General features: G+C 36.4%; 1 protein-coding gene across 1 annotated transcript; it reads left to right on the top strand.

Moving 5' to 3' along the window:
- The first annotated feature begins 1,450 nt into the window (after window positions 1–1,450).
- Window positions 1,451–22,224, top strand: LOC133643207 (protein shisa-4-like). The gene is made up of 5 exons (XM_062037636.1): window positions 1,451–1,729; window positions 2,591–2,768; window positions 14,942–15,078; window positions 15,154–15,345; window positions 16,596–22,224. The coding sequence occupies exons 1-5, from the start codon at window positions 1,627–1,629 to the stop codon at window positions 16,634–16,636; spliced, it is 651 nt and encodes a 216-aa protein (XP_061893620.1). The 5' UTR covers window positions 1,451–1,626; the 3' UTR covers window positions 16,637–22,224.
- The last annotated feature ends 575 nt before the right edge of the window (window positions 22,225–22,799 follow it).

The raw sequence follows: 22,799 nt of genomic DNA on the forward strand, positions 1-22,799 counted from the left end.
TAAATTGTTTACATTTAAATTTTTTTACATCAAATTATGCTGACCATTGCATTGAATAGAAATACGTGTTTAAAAATTCAGTGCGGAAATCGTTAGCACGTCATTGGCTGGTTCTTAGACAGGATCCGATGTTTCAGTCTTAATTTACCGGAAGTGGGTCTTGAGTTTTAAAGCAACGAATATTTTTGCAATATTTTGTGGATTTGCCAGTGGTCAAATCCACAGATTTGTTTCACTTTTTACGTAATTTTTTTTATTTTTTATATTTAAATTCATAGGCAAATTCATTCATTATTTACTGTTACAAGCGGCCCTCTATGAAAACAAGTTTGACACCCCTGGTCTAATGGGACAGGCCAAAGTTAAAACGCAGTCCTTTATAAATTATTTAATGTTTCTCTCCGGCCCGGTAGCAAATGCTTGACGGACCGGTACCGGTCCCCGGACCGGTGGTTGGGGACCACTGTTTTAAACAACTCCAAAATGTTTTCTTTACAAACACTTCTTTAAGAATACAGATATGTTAGCTTCCACCTGTTTGCCTTTTAGCAATAACCGTGCAAAGTGAAGGGTTCCATATTATAACACATATAGACTGAAACGACAACAAAAAACAAAGTAATATCTACAAATACATCGATTAAATAAACGGAGGGGGGGTTGTGGTATGGATGGGATATAAACAAAAATATTTTGACATTTAGGGCAGGCAATACATATGTGATTTATGTGAATATGATGTAATGGATAGGAATGTCTGATGCTGGATGTCAATGAAAAAAAATAAATTAAAACAGTAATACAAACAGAACCAATACTATTAACTACTGTATAATTATATGTGAATAATAACCAATACTATTAACTACTGTATAATTATATATGAATAATATTTAATGAAATTATAAATATACACATCAACAGTAGTTATGTTGTTGATCTAAATATAAAACTTGTGCATGGTTGCAAATTATTCAACCATCATTGTTTATTTTGTATTCATTTGTTCATTGTATAAACTTACTGTACAGTAGTTTACATTAAACCACCAAAACAAGAACCATTTAAAAAAAAATATATATATATATATATATATATATATATATATATATATATATATATATATATATATATATATATATATATATATATATATATATATAGACCATTTTAAACAAGTCCCAAATGTATCACAGTAGTGAACGGTGTAGCCCTTTTTGTCTTTCTTTTTTTTTTTTCATATTTTTTAGTATTATTACTCTTATCTGTATTTGCTTTTGTTTTCTTTCCTTAATGTTGAAAATGCCTTGACTTTTGTGTAAATTATAAATGTATGTTTGTTGTTCAATAAAAATAAAATCAAAACAAAACTTTGAATTCCGACATTTGTGGAGAGCACGTGAAGGCACCGCCATCCTCGCCCGGGGTTGAACGGCGTCACGTCACATGACGTCACAGGCTGGTAAGGAGAAAATAAACCAGCCAGTGCCCGTTAGCCGACCGTCTCCACCTCGTCCATGACCTGGATCATGTGTGACGACGACCACCGTTAAAGTCGCGAGTATTCCCGTGGGAATTCAACATTTGCATCGCTTTTGTTGTCGTTTTAGCATCGGCGCAACGGGAATGGCGTTGTACGCGGGCACCACCACCACCACCACCGCCACTATGGCTACTTCTGTAGCGGCTGTTGTGGCCATGCTAGCCGTCGTCCTGTGCTCTTCTCCAGGTAACATTTTTGCTTTTAATCCAGTTAAAATGGTTATATTGTGTGTGGGGGGGGTTTTAGGCCTCGTGTTTTTTTGTTTTTAAAAAAAATACTGCTCTTAAGTTATCATTGTGTCTTGCCTGAAGTGTTTTAAATACTGATACACGTTAATGCAAGGTAATAATACAATAATTCCGTCGTGTAGTTAGCTAGCTAATTAAAGACGATAGTTATTTAAGCTAAGTCAGGGGTGTCAAAGTCATTTTAGATCGGGGGGCCACATGGAGAAAAATTAGGGCTGTGAATCTTTGGGTGTCCCACGATTCGATGTAATATCGATTCTTGGGGTCACGATTCGATTCAAAAACGATTTTTTTCCCGATTCCAAACGATTCTCTATTCATTCAATACATAGGATTTCAGCAGGATCTACCCCAGTCTGCTGACATGCAAGCAGAGTAGTAGATTTTTGTAAAAAGCTTTTATAATTGTAAAGGACAATGTTTTATCAACTGATTGCAATAATGTAAATTTGTTTTAACTATTAAATGAACCAAAAATATGACTTTATTTTATCTTTGTGAAAATATTGGACACAGTGTGTTGTCAAGCTTATGAGATGCGATGCGAGTGTAAGCCACTGTGACACTATTGTTCTCAATCACACGCTAAAACAGCACAATAATAATAAACATATCACGTTTTTTTTTGTTTTGCTTAGTTGTTTTTTTTTGTTGTTGTTGGTTTTTTTTGTTTTGTTTTTTGTTTGCTCCATGCTTTTTTAACCTGTAAAGCACTTTGGTGCAATCTAAAAAGTTGTTGAAAATGTGCTATATAAATAAAGTTGACTTGACTTGACTTGACATTTATGTCCAATTGTAGTGAGCGCCAACGAGGACTGCCTGTGGTACGTGGACAAGAACGGCACGTGGCACAATGGCTTCGACTGCCCGCTCGTCACTTTCTGTTGTGGAAACTGCCAGCGGCGTTACTGCTGCCTGGACGCCTTCAAGATGATCACTGAACGCGAGCAGAAGCGCTGCATGCTCTTCCAGTTCAGGTTGGTGCAAGAGCACGAGTGTATATTGGGCTTGGGCTTCTCTGTGCGCCTGCATGAATGGGTGTAACACAGGCGTGGACTTCGTGGAATATTTAGTCTTTACATTTCTATTATGAAAAATGGCCGTCAGGAGGAACAGTCACGATATTTATATGACGTGTCTACATTCCGCATGTGCTCATACACACGCGAGCATACCACATTATGTTGTCTTTATGGATTACTTTGAGTTTTAAAGTACCAGTAGAGTGGAAAAACCAGTTGGCTTTATTTTTTTGGCTCAATTTTTGTTTCATCTGACCTCACATGGACAAAGATAAGACCTTCTGGAGGAAAGTTCTGTGGTCAGATGAAACAAAAATGGAGCTGTTTGGCCACAATACCCAGCAATATGTTTGGAGGAGAAAAGGTGAGGCCTTTAATCCCAGGAACACCAAGCCTACCGTCAAGCATGGTGGTGGTAGTATTATGCTCTGGGCCTGTTTTGCTGCCAATGGAACTGGTGCTTTAAATGGGACAATGATAAAGGAGGATTACCTCCAAATTCTTCAGGACAACCTAAAACCATCAGAGGTTGGGTCTTGGGCGCAGTTGGGTGTTCCAACAGGACAATGACCGCAAACACACATCAAAAGTGATAAAGGAATGGCTAAATCAGGCTAGAATTAAGGTTTTAGAATGGCCTTCCCAAAGTCCTGGCTTAAACGTGTGGACAATGCTGAAGAAACAAGTCCATGTCAGAAAACCAACAAATTTAGCTAAACTGCACCAATTTTGTCAAGAGGAGTGGTCCAAAATTCAAGCAGAAGCTTGTGGATGGCTACCAAAAGCGCCTTATTGCAGTGAAACTTGCCAAAGGACATGTAACCAAATATTAACATTGCTGTATGTATACTTTTGACCCAGCAGATTTGCTCACATTTTCAGTAGACCCATAATAAATTCATAAAAGAACCAAACTTCATGAATGTTTTCTGTGATCAACAAGTATGTGCTCTAATGACTCTATCACAAAAAAATAAGAGTTGTAGAAAGTATTGGAAACTCAAGACAGCCTTGACATCATGTTCTTTACAAGTGTATGTAAACTTTTGATCGCGACTGTAAGTGCCTTATAACAAAGGAGCTGATCGGCTCTCTCGCTGAGGTGGCTCACTGCAGTCAGCCAAATTTTAGAACTGTTTGCATGACTTTATTTACAATAAATACATCGATTATAGATTATTGACACTTACTAGGTCAGGGGTCGGCAACCCGCGGCTCCGGAGCCGCATGCGGCTCCTTGACCACTCTGATGCGGCTCAGCTACATGCATGCCGACCCCCTCGATTTTCCCAGGAGACTTATGGATGTCAGTGTCTCTCATAGAATACTCCCAGGGAAAAATAATCCTATTAACACTCTAATTACTATATAAAGGGCGTGCCTTAATTGCACTGCAGTAATTGTCCTCTATAGCATTTACTTACAGTGTGCCAGTCCAGCCACATGTTGCATGTTGGTATTACTTGTACACACAGGAGACAGCAAAGCATATTTACTCATCAGCCACACAGCTTACACTGACGGTAGCCGTATCAAACAACTTCAACATTGTTACGTTACAAATATGCGCCACACTGTGAACCCACACCAAAAAAGAATGAAAAACACATTTCTGGAGAACATCCCACTGTAACACAACATAAACACAACACAACTATTACCCAGAATCCCATGCAGTCCTAACTCTTCCGGTCTACATTATACACCCCGCTACCACCAAATCCCCCCACACATCACCCCCCCCCCCCCTCTTCGTGGTTGGTTGAGCGGAAGAGTTAGGGCTGCATGGGATTCTGGGTATTGGTACCGTCAGTGTAAGCTGTGTGGCTGCTGAATTAGTAGCCTTGCTGTCTCTTACGTGAGCAAGCTAAAGCTGCATTCCACTTGTGGCCGAGCAGGTACACTGATTGGGCAGACTGTAGAGGGCGCTAAATGCAGTGTCATCACACTCTGATATTCGGGAGTCTCCCGGGAAAAATGAGAGGGTTGGCAAGTGTGACGCAAGCGACATTCATTCAAAACTCGCGAGCTGCACTAACATCAAATTCCCACATTAAAGTGCGCGGCACGCGTGTGTCGGAGACCCCTGGTTAACATAGCACAAAGCATGTAAGCTTTGTATGCGGTGTTTTTCATTTTAAATTTAAAAAACATTTTTGTGGCTCCCATTACTTTCTTTAATGTGTGAAACTTGCCAAAATGGCTCTTTGAGTGGTAAAGGTTGCCGACCCCTGTACTAGGTACTAATCGATTTTTACAATTGTCCATGTCCGAAATTGCGATGCATCTAATAATCTATTATTTCCCCCACCTAATTTAAAACTGGTTACAAAAGCTTCTGATTTGGCTGCTGACGCATGCGGTAACATATTGTTTCATTTCAGGTTGTATTAGTTTCTCATAACTATTATGAATCTACTTGCTAATTTACTGGTAATATCTGGTTCTAACTACACTTCTGTTAAAATGTAATAAAGACCTCTTCATCTGTTTGGGTGCTACAAATTTGAGTATCGACCCAATACCAAGCAGTTAGAGGGGCAGCGTTGGTCATACCAATGCTGATACTGATACTTCACATTTTTAAAGATTATTGAATGATTACATTTTTGATCACAATTGTAATCAGACAAAAACACAGGATTGGGGTGTATATCAATTAAATATTTAATTTATTTCCTACTATCTACTGTGATTTCAATTATTTGTTTTTTTGCGCTTAATGCCCTCCTGTGTCCAGGGACTTATTTATTGAGTATGTAAACAATAACAGAAGCATCAAAATATTTTTGGGTAGTAAAAAAATATAGATCTAACCACTGTAGTATTGACTATATATTCAAGGTTCAAGGGATTTTATTCGTCACATGCAGAGTACACCACAGTGAAATGATTTTTTCCATGCGCTTCAGATATTGCGTACAGTGGGATCCAAACACTAGTTGCTGAATCTAATACACTAAATACAAAAAATACAACAATTTGAATAGCTCTGATGTTCATTCAGTGTTTCCCATAAACTGCCAAGATACCTGTGGCGGTGGGGGCGTGGCTATGGGCGTGGTCACAATGACACCATCGAGTAATTTGCATAATTTACTACAATGATATGATTTTCTCAAAAAAGGCTCAAAAAATGTATACTTACTAATTAATAATAACAGTTTTGTTTTAAACGTCCATCCATCCATCCATTTTACAATATAATTACAACACTTTATGTACATATTTATATACGGATTTGAACAATAAGTTATTCACTGAAATATATTTATTAATTGTGGTTCTTACAAAAAATATATCTTATAAAATATAAAAGCTAAAATGTCTCTTAAAGCTCTGCCCCTTTAATTAGTGCATATTAAATAATTGAACTTTAGCCTACTACTACAACCATATTATTTACCAGCAACATAAAGTGAAACAGAGGCAGAGGTGTCCTGCCACAGTCAGTAACAAATAAACAGAAAACAGTAGTGGTCAAATACAAATAAGGCAACAAGAGAAGTATCCTTCACTTCTCTTTTGTAAAGTAAATCTGAACAGCCTATATGGGCATCTACATCAACTATATGATTTGCCTGAGAAGCTGGACAGGACAAAAAAACAAACAAAAAATATTATTTTTTAAAAAACTTTATTTTTAATTTGTGGCGGACGTAATTCTTTCGTGGCGGGCCGCCACAAATAAATGAATGTGTGGGAAACACTGACATTAATTACAAGACAATAAGTTGCACAATAAGTCCCAGTAGTTATGGTAGAAGTATCAGTACAAGTAAAAGTACAGTAGTCACATACAGCAGTGGTCCCCAACCACCACAAGAATTAAAAAAAAAAAAAAAAATAATTTATTTTTATTTTTTATTTTTTTTATGAAATTAACATAAAAAACACAATATATACATCCTATATCAATATAGATCAATACCGTCTGCAGGGATACAGCCCGTAAGCACACATGATTGTATTTATTTATGTAAAAAAAAAAAAAAAAAAAATTTTTTTTTTAAATACAACCCCCCCCCCCTTGTTTTTCTTTCCTTGTAAACAAAACAAAATCACACTGTATATGTGTTGTCTGTCTAATTATAAATAATGCAGACGAGGCGTGTTGGCTGAGTTCTTGACGTTTACTTTCACGGGTGACGTCATGCAACAACACTTTTCGGGGCTACCGCGCATGCTCGTCACTCCCGTTGCATGATGGGTAGTGTAGTTGTTATATTCCCTAGCTCATAACATCTTTCACCCTATAAAGAAATAATGTTAACTCAATAAAGTGTATTTCTTTTTTTAGCGTTAACTTTTCATTATTTTAGCATTGTAACCACATTTGCAAACAACTTTTCTCTTCATAGAATTGTCTTTCAATAAAGAAATAAAGTGCAAAAATGTCAAAGCATCATAACAAACAGTTATGTCAAATAGCAGCAGAATTGCACTTTTTGGATAGCTGTATTATTTCCAGTTTTGTGCCCAAGGGACTTATTTTATTTAACACTATATTATTATTTATACACCTATAGTGATCACAGAGACAGGTTGTTTTTGTGTTACCTTATATATTTGTTTTTCTGAAAAATCCCACTTAATATACTTTGGGTAACAACAGTCATCCATCCCATCCATTTTCTACCGCTTATTCCCTTCGGGGTCGCGGGGGGCGCTGGAGCCTATCTCAGCTACAATCGGGCAGAAGGCGGGGTACACCCTGGACAAGTCGCCACCTCATCGCAGTAACAACAGTCAATATTTATTTATTTTATTTTATTTTTTTAGGGGGGTAACAGTCAATATTTATTTATTTTTTTAGATTAAATTGTTTTCTTATATAATAAAAGTGAGCTTTTGTTAAACCAAATATTGTGTGTTTTTTTCCATATACAACCACCTATCTGGACTCGATAAGAGAATCGATAAGGAATCGGTTCGATAAGAGGATTCGATAATAGACTCGAACTCGATAATTTCTTATCAAACATCATCCCTACTCATTAATGCTTTTTGTTTTTATTCTATTGTAATATTTTTCTATTTTGTTTTCATTTATACCCCCATTATTTACTTTTTTAAATTTGATCTCAATTCTGTACACTGCTGCTGGAATTTTAATTTTCCTGAGGGAACTCTCCTGAAGGAATCAATAAAGTACTATCTATCTATCTATCTATCTATCTATCTATCTAAGTGTTAATCAGCGGTGCAGTTGAGCAGTCTGATGGCTTGGGGATAGAAGCTCCTCCTGAGTCTCTCCGTGTTGGCCTCCGGTAGCGCTTGCCTGACTGCAGCAGTGAGAAGAGGCAGTTGCTTGGGTGGCTAGAGTCCCTCACTATCCTCTTGGCCTTGGATCTACACCGCCTGGTGTAGATGTTGCAGATGGTTGGGAGCACACCTCCGATGGTGCGCTCGGCTGATCTGGCCACTCTCTGCAGTCTGTTGCGGTCGTGTGCGGTGCTATTCCCAAACCAGGAGGTGATGTTTCCAGTCATGACACTCTCTGTTGTGCATGAGTAGAAGTTTCTGAGGATCTTGTGGTTTAGTTTGAACTTCCTGAGTCTCCTGAGGAAGTAGAGATGCTGTCGTGCCTTTTCCACCACATTGTCTATGTGTGTGGTCCAGGACAGGTCTTCTGATATTGTCACTCCGAGGTATTTGAAGTTGGTCACTCTCTCGACCGGCGTCCCGTCTATGCTGAGTGGACTGTAGTTCCTTGCCCCCCGTCTCCTAAAATCCACTATGATCTCCTTGGTCTTGCTGACGTTCAGGGCGAGGTGGTTCTCCTGACACCATAGTGCCAGGTTCTTCACTTCACTCAGGTAGGCCGTCTCATCGTTACAGGAGATCAGGCCCACCACAGCTGTGTCGTAAGCAAATTTCACAATGGAGTTGGTGGTGTTTTTAGCCACACAGTCGTGTGTGTGTAGAGTGAATAGAGGAGGGGGCTCAGAACGCAGCCCTGGGGGGCACCGGTGTTGAGGATGATGGTTGATGAGGTGCAGTTCCCTGCTCTCACCACTTGTGGTCTGCCTGTCAGGAAATCCAGGACTCTCTGACAGAGGGTTGAGTTCAAGCCCAGGTCCTTGAGCTTGATGACGTGTTTGGATGGGACTATGGTGTTGAATGCTGGACTGTAGTCTATGAACAGCATTCTCACATAGTTCCCCTGCCTTTTGTCCAGGTGTGTCGTGGCGGTATGCAATACGTGTGCGATTGCATCGTCTGTTGACCTGTTTGGGCGGTATGCAAATTGCAGGGGGTCTATAGTGGAGGGGAGGGAGGAGCATATGTGGTCTTTGATTAGCTTCTCAAAGCACTTCATGGCTATGGGGGTGAGGGCTACGGGGTGGTAGTCGTTGAGGCAGGCAGGGGCAGATTTCTTTGGAATATTGATATTATACTTGTTATCGAGACTGTCCATATTTGTATTGATCCGCCTACCTTAGCAGTGTTTCCCACACATTCATTTATTTGTGGCGGCCCGCCACGAAAGAATTACGTCCGCCACATATTAAAAAATTTTTTATTTTTTTATTTATTTTTATTTATTTTTATTTATTTTTTTGTCCTGTCCAGCTTCTCAGGCAAATCATATAGTTGATGTAGATGCCCATATAGGCTGTTCAGATTTACTTTACAAAAGAGAAGTGTAGGATACTTCTCTTGTTGCCTAATTTGTATTTGACCACTACTGTTTTCTGTTTATTTGTTACTGACTGTGGCAGGACACCTCTGCCTCTGTTTCACTTTATGTTGCTGGTAAATAATATGGTTGTAGTAGTAGGCTAAAGTTAAATTATTTAGTATGCACTAATTAAAGGGGCAGAGCTTTAAGAGACATTTTAGCTTTTATATTTTATAAGATATATTTTTTGTAAGAACCACAATTAATAAATATATTTCAGTGAATAACTTATTGTTCAAATCTGTATGTACATATGTACATAAAGTGTTGTAATTATATTGTAAAATGGATGGATGGATGGACGTTTAAAACAAAACTGTTATTATTAATTAGTAAGTATACATTTTTTGAGCCTTTTTAGAGAAAATCATATTGTAGTAAATTATGCAAATTACTCTATGATGTAATGGTGACCACGCCCATAGAATTTTTTTTAGAACTGTCTGCATAACTTTATGTACAGTAAATAAATCGATTATCGATTATTGGCGTTTACTATTCGATTTTATAATGGTCCTTGTCCGAATTGCGATGCATCTAAAAATCAAATATTTCCCCCCTACCTGTAGTGCAGCATCTTAAACCAGTCCTTGTCCTTCAGTGATAATTTGAATTCAACAATTTCCCTTGTGGATCATTAGAGTTTGTCTAAGTCTATGTCTAATAATAATTGTAAGAAGCATAGTTTATATGCCGCCATGGAGGCGAGGATTGTGGAGGAATATTATCCGCTGGCAAGAATGCTACAGTGTGTTGAGAACGTGTTCGTTTGCTTGTCTCTGTCAAATTAGATGGACACAGCTTAAAATGTGTTAACATGCATTATTACCATATAACGACCGTATCAAAAGGTTTATCGTCGGCCAAATGTATATAATTTATACCACATATATGATTGTGAACGATAGGCAAAATTCACCATATAACGACCGTGTCAAAAGCTTTATCGTCGGCCAAATGTATATGATTTATATCGTGTATATATATGATTGTGAACGATAGGCAAAATTCACCATATAACGACCGTATCAAAAGCTTTATCGTCGGCCAAATGTATATAATTTATACCACATATATGATTGTGAAAGATAGGCAAAATTCACCATATAACGACCGTATCAAAAGCTTTATCGTCGGCCAAATGTATATAATTTATACCACATATATGATTGTGAACGATAGGCAAAATTCACCATATAACGACCGTATCAAAAGCTTTATCGTCGGCCAAATGTATATAATTTATATCGTATATATATAATTGTGAACGATAGGCAAAATTCACCATATAACGACCGTATCAAAAGCTTTATCGTCGGCCAAATGTATATAATTTATATCGTATATATGATTGTGAACGATAGGCAAAATTCACCATATAGCGACCGTATCAAAAGCTTTATCGTCGGCCAAATGTATATAATTTATATCGTATATATGATTGTGAACGATAGGCAAAATTCACCATATAACGACCGTATCAAAAGCTTTATCGTCGGCCAAATGTATATAATTTATATCGTATATATGATTGTGAACGATAGGCAAAATTCACCATATAACGACTGTATCAAAAGCTTTATCGTCGGCCAAATGTATATAATTTATATCGTATATATGATTGTGAACGATAGGCAAAATTCACCATATAACGACCGTATCAAAAGCTTTATCGTCGGCCAAATGTATATAATTTATATCGTATATATGATTGTGAACGATAGGCAAAATTCACCATATAACGACCGTATCAAAAGCTTTATCGTCGGCCAAATGTATATAATTTATATCGTATATATGATTGTGAACGATAGGCAAAATTCACCATATAACGACCGTATCAAAAGCTTTATCGTCGGCCAAATGTATATAATTTATATCGTATATATGATTGTGAACGATAGGCAAAATTCACCATATAACGACCGTATCAAAAGCTTTATCGTCGGCCAAATGTATATAATTTATATCGTATATATGATTGTGAACGATAGGCAAAATTCACCATATAACGACCGTATCAAAAGCTTTATCGTCGGCCAAATGTATATAATTTATACCACATATATGATTGTGAACGATAGGCAAAATTCACCATATAACGACCGTATCAAAAGCTTTATCGTCGGCCAAATGTATATAATTTATATCGTATATATATAATTGTGAACGATAGGCAAAATTCACCATATAACGACCGTATCAAAAGCTTTATCGTCGGCCAAATGTATATAATTTATATCGTATATATGATTGTGAACGATAGGCAAAATTCACCATATAGCGACCGTATCAAAAGCTTTATCGTCGGCCAAATGTATATAATTTATATCGTATATATGATTGTGAACGATAGGCAAAATTCACCATATAACGACCGTATCAAAAGCTTTATCGTCGGCCAAATGTATATAATTTATATCGTATATATGATTGTGAACGATAGGCAAAATTCACCATATAACGACTGTATCAAAAGCTTTATCGTCGGCCAAATGTATATAATTTATATCGTATATATGATTGTGAACGATAGGCAAAATTCACCATATAACGACCGTATCAAAAGCTTTATCGTCGGCCAAATGTATATAATTTATATCGTATATATGATTGTGAACGATAGGCAAAATTCACCATATAACGACCGTATCAAAAGCTTTATCGTCGGCCAAATGTATATAATTTATATCGTATATATGATTGTGAACGATAGGCAAAATTCACCATATAACGACCGTATCAAAAGCTTTATCGTCGGCCAAATGTATATAATTTATACCACATATATGATTGTGAACGATAGGCAAAATTCACCATATAACGACTGTATCAAAAGCTTTATCGTCGGCCAAATGTATATAATTTATATCGTATATATGATTGTGAACGATAGGCAAAATTCACTATATAACGACCGTATCAAAAGCTTTATCGTCGGCCAAATGTATATAATTTATATCGTATATATGATTGTGAACGATAGGCAAAATTCACCATATAACGACCGTATCAAAAGCTTTATCGTCAGCCAAATGTATATAATTTATATCGTATATACACTACCGTTCAAAAGTTTGGGGTCACCCAAACAATTTTGTGGAATAGCCTTCATTTCTAAGAACAAGAATAGACTGTCGAGTTTCAGATGAAGGTTCTCTTTTTCTGGCCATTTTGAGCGTTTAATTGACCCCACAAATGTGATGCTCCAGAAACTCAATCTGCTCAAAGGAAGGTCAGTTTTGTAGCTTCTCTAACGAGCTAAACTGTTTTCAGATGTGTGAACATGATTGCACAAGGGTTTTCTAATCATCAATTAGCCTTCTGAGCCAATGAGCAAACACATTGTACCATTAGAACACTAGAGTGATAGTTGCTGGAAATGGGCCTCTATACACCTGTGTATATGTATTGCACCAAAAACCAGACATTTGCGGCTAGAATAGTCATTTACCACATTAGCAATGTATAGAGTGTATTTATTTAAAGTTAAGACTAGTTTAAAGTTATATTCATTGAAAAGTACAGTGCTTTTCCTTCAAAAATATGGACATTTCAATGTGACCCCAAACTTTTGAACGGTAGTGTATGATTGTGAACGATAGGCAAAATTCACCATATAACGACCGTATCAAAAGCTTTATCGTCGGCCAAATGTATATGATTTATATCGTATATATGATTGTGAACGATAGGCAAAATTCACCATATAACGACCGTATCAAAAGCTCTATTGTCAGGCAAATGTATATAATTTATATTGTATATTGCGCAACCTTAGGCTGAACTAACTTTTAGATTTTGGCACATCCTGACTGAAGCAAAGCTTGTCTGCATGCTGTCTATCCAATGTGAGGATTTGCTGGCTTTTTCATCAATATTATATAATTGTCAATTTAATCTCTTTGGGATTTGCACTGCTGGAATGAAACAAGCAGTCACTCTGAGCCGGAGAGACTCACTTCACCATCTCATTTTTGCAAAGGAAATGAAAATCAACAACAGTAAATAGTTCTTCTTCTGTGTATCTTTCAGTGTGCTTCCGTGGTTACAGTACTGTGGATTTATGTGTTGACATGTCCTGTGAGGAACATTGTGATATTATAAGGTAAAGGTGGGGTTTGCAACTTCTTCACAGGAACATTCGTCAAAGCAAAAACTATAACACCACCACCGGCTAGTTTGTTACCATTAATGGTTTAACAGAACACATTTGTTTGACAATCGTCTGTATTCTTTACTATTACAGAGTTTATGTAATAAAAATGTTTACCAGCTGAATAAAATGATGGTGTGTACGGCGGTTACTCACCCGGTCTTGTCAACACATACGCAGAGGGAGCGTCTGCACACATACAAAAGCAGTCCAAGAGAAGCAACAAACAATTTGCAGTCATGTTATTTTTATGATAGAATAATAGAATAAACATTCAATGACAGCTTACTCTAGACTTAGATTTAGACTTAGACAAACTTTAATGATCCACAAGGGAAATTGTTCCACACAGTAGCTCAGTTACAATGATGGAAAGTGTAAGGATGGAAAAGGACAATGCAGGTATAAATAGACTAAATATAGCGATATAAAATATAACATGTATACGTAATATTTACATATTTTTGATACTTTTTTATAAATGAAGGGGACCACAAAAAATTGCATTATTGGCTTTATTTTTACAAAAAATCTTACAGTACATGAAACATATGTTTCTTCTTGCAAGGTTGTCCTTAAATAAAATAACATACAAGACAACTGGTCTTTTCGTAGTAAGTAAGCAAACAAAGGCTCCTAATTTAGCTGCTGACATATGCAGTAACATATTGTGTCATTTTCCATTGTTATTTTGTCAAAATTATTAAGGACATGCGGTAGAAAATGAATTATTAATTCACTTGTTCATTTACTGTTAATATCTGCTTACTTTCTCTTTTAACATGTTCTATCTACACTTCTGTTAAAATGTAATAATCACTTGTTCTTCTGTTGTTTGGATGCTCTACATTAGTTTTGGATGATACCACACATTTGGGTATCAATCCGATACCAAGTCGTTACAGGATCATACATTGGTCATATTCAAAGTCCTCATTTGTCCAGGGACATATTTCCTGAGTTTATAAACATAATATAAACTTGAAAAAAACTAAAGATTTCGTGATGCTAAATGTTTTAGAGGCGGTATAGTACCGAATATGATTCATTAGTATCGCGGTACTGTATACAGTACAGCCCTAGTAGCCATATTGGTTTGCTGGCCCACTACTTCATTTACTTCCGTTCAAAAGTCACGTGACGGAATACAACCTATGGCAGTGATGCGGAAACATGGCAACACAAGTCATCCGTCATCATAGACCAAATGCAGCTTATTATGTCCAGCGTGAGATCACGTCAAGCTAAGGACTTGCTTGTTTTGTACTAGTAATTATCTCTTTGCAGCCCGACTACGTTAGCTGGCATTGCCTCGTCCATCCTGCTCTTCGTGGCCATCATTGCCACCATGGTGTGCTGCTTCATGTGCTCCTGCTGTTACCTCTACCAGAGACGGCTGCAGAGGGGAAGGACTCCTTATGACCGTAAGACCTTTTTAGTTATTCTCAACCTCATGAAAGCTCTCAATGTCCTTCACGATTCAACCTGAACCTCCACAGCCCAGCAGATCCCAATGGCTAGCTACCCTGTGGAGCCAATGTATGACGCTTATGGAAAACCACTGGGACCATCTGACTATGCACATGCAGGCTATCCTATGGCACCCCAGTACCCAGGCATGGCTTCCCAGTACCCCATGATGCAGCCTGGACCCTATCCACCTCCTTCTATGGATCCTGCATACAACCAGCGTAATGATACTGTATTTATTCATAGTCATTCGCTGCAGAGAGTACCAGGCATCTTTATTCTTTTATATTGGTACTAATTTAAAGAAAGTCGTAATCTATACGAAAATCAAGTCATAAATATAAAAAAATATATTTTATTAAGGACAATGTTAAAGTTTTACTGCAATAAAGTCTTAAACTTGACAAATTTTTGACAAATAATACAATGGTTTTCTGAATCATTTGTACAATGATACATTTGTAATATAATTTTTTTTTTTAAATCTGGACATTAAAAAAAAATGTCCCCAGTCTACATTAAAAAATTTAACGGAAAAAGATCGAAATCAGGAGTGAAGTTGAAACATTACGTGAAAGTTTAAAACGGTTTTATGAATCTAATACATTTGTAATAAAATAGATGAAATGTTCCTTTTTTTTTGCTAGAACATATTTGGAAATTTACTAAATAAGATGGAAATCAAGAGTAAAGTTGGAACATTACGTAAAAAAAATCATAATTTATGAGACTAAAATAGGAATTACGTTATGTGACTAGAAAATGTAGTTGGGTGTTGTTGGGTTTTTTTTTAAAACAATTTTTTCAATATACACTACCGTTCAAAAGTTTGGGGTCACATTGAAATGTCCTTATTTTTGAAAGAAAAGCACTGTACTTTTCAATGAAGATAACTTTATACTAGTCTTAACTTTAAAGAAATACACTCTATACATTGCTAATGTGGTAAATGACTATTCTAGCTGCAAATGTCTGGTTTTTGGTGCAATATCTACATAGGTGTATAGAGGCCCATTTCCAGCAACTATCACTCCAGTGTTCTAATGGTACAATGTGTTTGCTCATTGGCTCAGAAGGCTAATTGATGATTAGAAAACCCTTGTGCAATCATGTTCACACATCTGAAAACAGTTTAGTTCGTTACAGAAGCTACAAAACTGACCTTCCTCTGAGCAGATTGAGTTTCTGGAGCATCACATTTGTGGGGTCAATTAAACGCTCAAAATGGCCAGAAAAAGAGAACTTTCATCTGAAACTCGACAGTCTATTCTTGTTCTTAGAAATGAAGGCTATTCCACAAAATTGTTTGGGTGACCCCAAACTTTTGAACGGTAATGTACATTATAAATTGGAAACATTGCAAATGGAAGACTGGCACTCTCTGCAGTTGAACGAATAAACACCATAGTCCCAATATGAGGAAATACTTCATGGCGATGACCTGACATTCTATTTTTCTATTGTTTTTCAGCCCCTCCTCCGTACTCCCCGCCCCAGTATCCTGGTCACTGATTGGCTCATCTGAACTCACACACTTACGTTCATATATACAAAGTGGTAACAGCAGAGACAAAGGACTGTTTTTAAAAACGCACCTCATCAAATAATGCTTCAGAGTGTTTAACCAGCAAACAAAAGAAAAAATAATAATATTTAGCAGGTTATTTATTTTTTGTTACTGTCTTAACAACATTGAACTTTTCCATGTATGTCCTTCATTCGCCAAGCGAAATAATCTTTGGGCAGGTTTTGCACAAGATGCGGTACCACTCCCAAACTGTAGGGGGAGACTGAAAAGAATGCGAATAGAAGGAAGACTTCACACTGCATGATCAAGGTTTTCATGTCAGCCCAAAAAAAAAAGGGAAGTCTTGCCTCTGAGCGTCACATGTTCCAAATACTTGGCAGGCTAAATATTTGGAAGTACTACTGAGAACAGGGTATGTGTATTTTCACATGCCGTCTTATCGTGTATCATTTATCATTTCACAGGAAATGTCTGTTTTGAGAAAGTGCTGACTCAGGGTGAACCTTCCTGGTGGATGACGATGTAACAATAGGGAAAATTATGTGATTGCAGTGCAGATTCCGCAAGTCTACAAAAATAAGGTAAAACACACGAAAACAAGAGAGAAAAACATAAAAGGAATTAAAAGAGCACAAAGCTGATGCAACCAGCTGCCACTTCAGTGGCGCCATTTCTACAGCTACAAAAGTAACCAAAGCATGAGCAGTCAATATAATCAATAATCAGTGATGGGCAAGCTACCTGTATAATGTAGTAAGCTAAGCTACAAGTTACTCTCGATTAAATGTAGCTAAACTACAGAGGAAGCTACCCCCAGAGAATTATAACAAGCTGCACTGCAACAGTAGCTTTCTACATCAAAGCTACGTTTAACTGCATTTCTATCTATGAGCCCACATGTACAATATCAATGTTAATGTAACTGTGAGTGTACAAATGGACCCTTACTATTAACTATCTGTAATTTCGCTGGGGACACCCTACAACTACCTCTAGGGGTCCCCGCAACCCAATCCATGTATTTATTTTAGTTTGCCTTTTCTTTGGCCCACCCCTGTAATGTTATCATTTTCTTTACCAAACAGCATCTATTTATATCTTGATGAAAGTTGTTAATTGTTTTGTGCAGTAGAACTTTTCATAAACTCAACTCACTTTAATGTGTATTCCTAAATTTATGTTCCACGTCTTCGACGAAGAGAGCAATTACGATTTTGGTTTGCAGAGAAAACAACTAAAAACTAAGGTTCTGAGCATTGTTTTCTCTAAACGCATACATTTGTCTAAATATGGCTGAGGGAACGCATCATTGTGGGTTTCCTGAACATCATCTTCATCACTAAAGGAAAAATCTAATCTGCATGAGAGAATTCCTCTGACATTTTCTAGTACCGTATTTTTCGGAGTATAAATTGCTCCGGAGTATAAGTCGCACCGGCCGAAAATGCATAATATAGAAGGAAAAAAAACATATATACGTCGCACTGGAGTATAAGACGCATTTTTGGGGAAATGTATTTGATAAAACCCAACACCAATAATAGACATTTGAAAGGCAATTTAAAATTAATAAAGAATAGTGAACAACAGGCTGAATAAGTGTACGTTATATGAGGCATAAATAACCAACTGAGAACGTGCCTGGTATGTTAACGTAACATATTATGGTCAGAGTCATTCAAATAACTATAACATATAGATGGATAGATAGATAGTACTTTATTGATTCCTTCAGGAGAGTTCCCTCAGGAAAATTAAAATCAACATAGAACATGCTATACGTTTACCAAACAATCTGTCACTCCTAATCGCTAAATCCGATGAAATCTTATACGTCTAGTCTTACGTGAATGAGCTAAATAATATTATTTGATATTTTACGGTAATGTGTTAATTTCACACATTAGTCGCTCCTGAGTATAAGTCGCACCCCCGGCCAAACTATGAAAAAAAAACTGCGACTTATAGTCTGAAAAATACGGTATGTTACTTTTTTTTGTGAGTGGTCAGCTTGAAGCGTCCCTCTGTCTCCGACTCCCTCGTCGTCATGTGACATGAGTGCGCGTCTGTTATGATTTTGCTTCCTAGTGTCAATGACCCGCCTTATCTTGCCTCTGATTGGCCAGTTTGTAATGTTTCGCCCTAACCTTAGCCAATTGTGACTCATCATACAAACACCAACCAATCATGGATTTTCCCCGTATTTATGGATGTTCTCATTCATCAAGGTCATTGTATTTTCTCCTATTTTTGGGAGGCTGTGGATTCGCAGTCCATTTTCTCTCTGTAGCTTTGATGTAAGCTACCTCGCAACATGGCTCTAAAAGTAGCTAAGCTACAGGAAAAGCTACTTGTTAAAAAAGTAGCTAGGCTACCGCCAAGCTACTGGGAAATGTAGGTAAGCTACGTAGCTTAGCTACATGTAGCTTGTTACTGCCCATCACTGTCTATAATACATAATGCGCACATACGATTGCACCATGCATAGACAAACAACAACATGCGAAAGCTGCAAGAAAAGTTGTACAAAACTGGAAGAAAACATTTTTTGAAAAAGAAGTTGTGACTTTGTAGAAAAATGTTTTTTTTTTAAGAAATTTCTCTCCAACAAAAGTTGCACAATTAAAAGGAAAACTTTACCAGAAAAAAATATTTTTGTGAAGGAAGTCAACAGTCAATTTAAGTCTGCGTTTGTGTATATAATATATCGCGTAAAAGTGGAGCTTTGCAAAAAATATTACGAGAATGTCGTCCTAAAGAAGAAAAAAATCTCCATTGTGCAATTAAATTATACATTTTTGAGAGCAAATTCAATATTAGTGAGTTGTAATATTCTTGCTTTGGTTTCCCAATATTGCATAGAAATAAGTGAATTTTACAAAAAGAAGTACACAAGAATCAAGTCGTGTTATTTTTATTATTATTGCACTAAATTTACTTATATCCGAATAAATGTAACGCACCAATGCCAAACTTGGGGAAACATTTTTTGTGAAGAAAGTTGTGACTTTTTAGAGAAATTCTGATTTTTAAATTTTTAATTTTTTTTTAAAAAGAAATTTTACTCAATAAAAGACAAATCAATTTTGTGAAGAAATTAAAAAAAAATGAAAAGGTAAAACATTACAAACAAAATCTATTTTGTGAAGAAATCTAACTGTCTATTAGGTAAAAATGTAAGTATGAAATATATTAAATAAAAGTAGAGCTTTGCAAAAATAATTTATCAAGAAAGTCCTCTTGAAGAAAGAAAAAATGTCCATTGTGCATAAATTAAAGATTTAATAAGAAGCGAGTAAATTCAATATTCCCACTTTGCTCTCACAGTATTGCATAAAACTAAATACATTTGACACAAAAAAGGTAATTTAACAAAAGCTAGGGTGAGGACAGTTGAGGGTGATTTTAAAATTAAAATGTGTTTATTAATATTCATTCACACAGTTGATGCTGCTCACATAAAAACACTCCTTGACTTTCGTAGTATTCTCTCAAGTATTTGCATTATGTTCATTCTGTTGTTAAAAGTATAATATTTATAGCTGGCAGCTAGTCACTGCTTTTTATTGTTTGAAAACAAAGTAGAAGTACATTTGATTCCACTTATGTGAACGTTATTGTTGAATATTTATAATTTCTTGTGGAACATATCATGTTGGAAGTGTTGCTGCTTGATTTAATTCAATGTACATCCCGCTGTACCGTACCATCAAAGCAAATATTTACTAGTGGAATATTTACTTTACGAGCCTCTTCTTCATCTGTTTAGTGGTGTTTGGATGATTGACATGAAGCTACGGCTTAGCTTAGCACATTGACTGGACTTATTCTTAGCCTTTCTGGGTTTAATTCTTACGTGAAAGTTGACAACTAATGACGACATTTGTGTGCGCAGTTACTGAGCCATTGCAAATTTGAAACACTGAACTTTAAAATGCTTTCTCATTACTTTGTCGCACATTGTGTGTGTGTTGGGAAAGCGATAAAATGGCTTTTTTTGGTGGTGAGTCCGGTGCACAGAAGAAGGTAAGACATTGTAATATAGCATGAGTGAAGAGTTATTTCTAATAACATAAAAATTTAACTTTGGAATGTAATAAATGTGTCAGTGTCTTCTGTTATGATGGCGATCATTGCTCTAAAGCAGGGGTCTCTAACTCATTTTAGCTCAGGGGCCGCATTGGAGGGAAATCTGTGCACACGCGGGCCGGACTATTAAAATCATGGCATTAAAACTGAAAAATAAAGACAACTTCAGATTGTTTTCTTTGTCTTACTTTGGCCAAAAATAGAACAAACACATTCTGAAAATATTACAATAAAAATATAGAAAAAAAATACCGGCAGCGGTAAAGTTTAGATCCATGAAGGAAAGAAGAAAGTGAATGAATGTTTAAAACTGAATAAATTTACGTATGCATAAAAAAGGGACAAGCGGTAGAAAATGGATGGATGGATAAAAATGTTTTCTTTTGTATTATTTTTTTTTTTAAATGATTTACCGTTTGACAACCTTTTTCCAAAACACAATATAGAATGTGAGGTATAACAGGATAATGCATACATTTATCATTTGTTTTCAAAACGGTTACAAAAAAGTGGGACCCCAAAAAATTACTGTGGTTCCCTATTTTTATGACTTGATGGGATCCCTGGGACCCTATTTTGAAAATTCCTCGCGCCAACACTGTTGAGTATTGGTGCGTGCAAAACAGCAGCATGCGGCTGTGGCCTGCAAGCCGGTTCTAATACTAATCAATTATCATCATAGGGCCATAGATCATTCATTGGCGGGCCGGATCTGGCTCGCAGCCCTTGACTTTGACACCCCTGCTCTAAAGCAGTGGTTCTCAGCCTTTTTTCAGTGATGTACCCCCTGTGAATTTTTTTTAAATTCAAGTACCCCCTAATCAGAGCAAAGCATTTTTGGTTGAAAAAAATAGATAAAGAAGTAAAATACAGCACTATGTCATCAGTTTCTTATTTATTAAATTGTATAACAGTGCAAAATATTGCTCATTTGTAGTGGTCTTTCTTGAACTATTTGGAAAAAAAGATATATAAATAACTAAGAACTTGTTGAAAAATAAACAAGTGATTCAATTATAAATAAAGATTTCTACACATAGAAGTAATCATCAACTTAAAGTGCCCTCTTTGGGGATTGTAATAGAGATCCATCTGGATTCATGAACTTAATTCTAAACATTTATTTTGTTGAAGTATTATTCAATAAATATATTTATAAAGGATTTTTGAATTGTTGCTATTTTTAGAATATTTAAAAAAAAATCTCACATACCCCTTGGCATACCTTCAAGTACCCCCAGGGGTACGCGTACCCCCATTTGAGAACCACTGCTCTAAAGCATGGGTCTCTAACTGAATTTACCTGGGGTCCGCCTGTTAGGAATCTAGGTGAGGCCGGGCTGCGTGAAATATCCCCTTCACAATCTCGTTTTAACTACGTGACTAAATGTGTTAACCAGGGGTGTACAAAAATGATATACATTCAAATCGTGATTCTCATCCCGATTCTACGAAGCCCCTAAAGGGACATGGGGGACATTTTTTTAATAATAATTTTTATTTTACATTTTTTAGACATGTATCTTGTGCGCACGAGAAACTTTTTATAAAGTTATAACAAATAAAAAAATTAATTTTTATAATTTTTTTTTTTTTTTTTTTTAGACATGTATCTCATGCGCATGAGTTTCTCATATTTTTTAAACATTTTTTTAATAACTTTATAAAAAGTTTCTAGTGCGTTTCTAGTGCGCATGAGATACATGTCTAAAAAAAAAATTCCCCCATGTCCCTTTAGGGGCTCCGTACGATTGTCATTCAATTCAAAAAAATTTAAAATACGTAAAAAAAAATTTTTTACCATTTTGAAAAATACGCTTTTAGGTCATCGCAATGCAACCAGAGGGATCGTGTAACCCAGACCTGGGCAAATTAAGGCCCGGAGGCCACATGCGGCCCGTTAAGCTTTTCTATCTGGCCCGCCGAATACATTTTTTTTTAGATCTTTAAGATGGAAACTGTATTTGCCATTATGATGTGCAGTGATGTTTTCAAAGGACCGTAATAAAGGACCGTAAGTCTTGAACTATACAAAGTATTTAAATGGTTGGAAACTGC

This window comes from Entelurus aequoreus, linkage group LG26 (genome assembly GCF_033978785.1).
Source record: "Entelurus aequoreus isolate RoL-2023_Sb linkage group LG26, RoL_Eaeq_v1.1, whole genome shotgun sequence".
NCBI classification, from domain to species: domain Eukaryota; kingdom Metazoa; phylum Chordata; class Actinopteri; order Syngnathiformes; family Syngnathidae; genus Entelurus; species Entelurus aequoreus.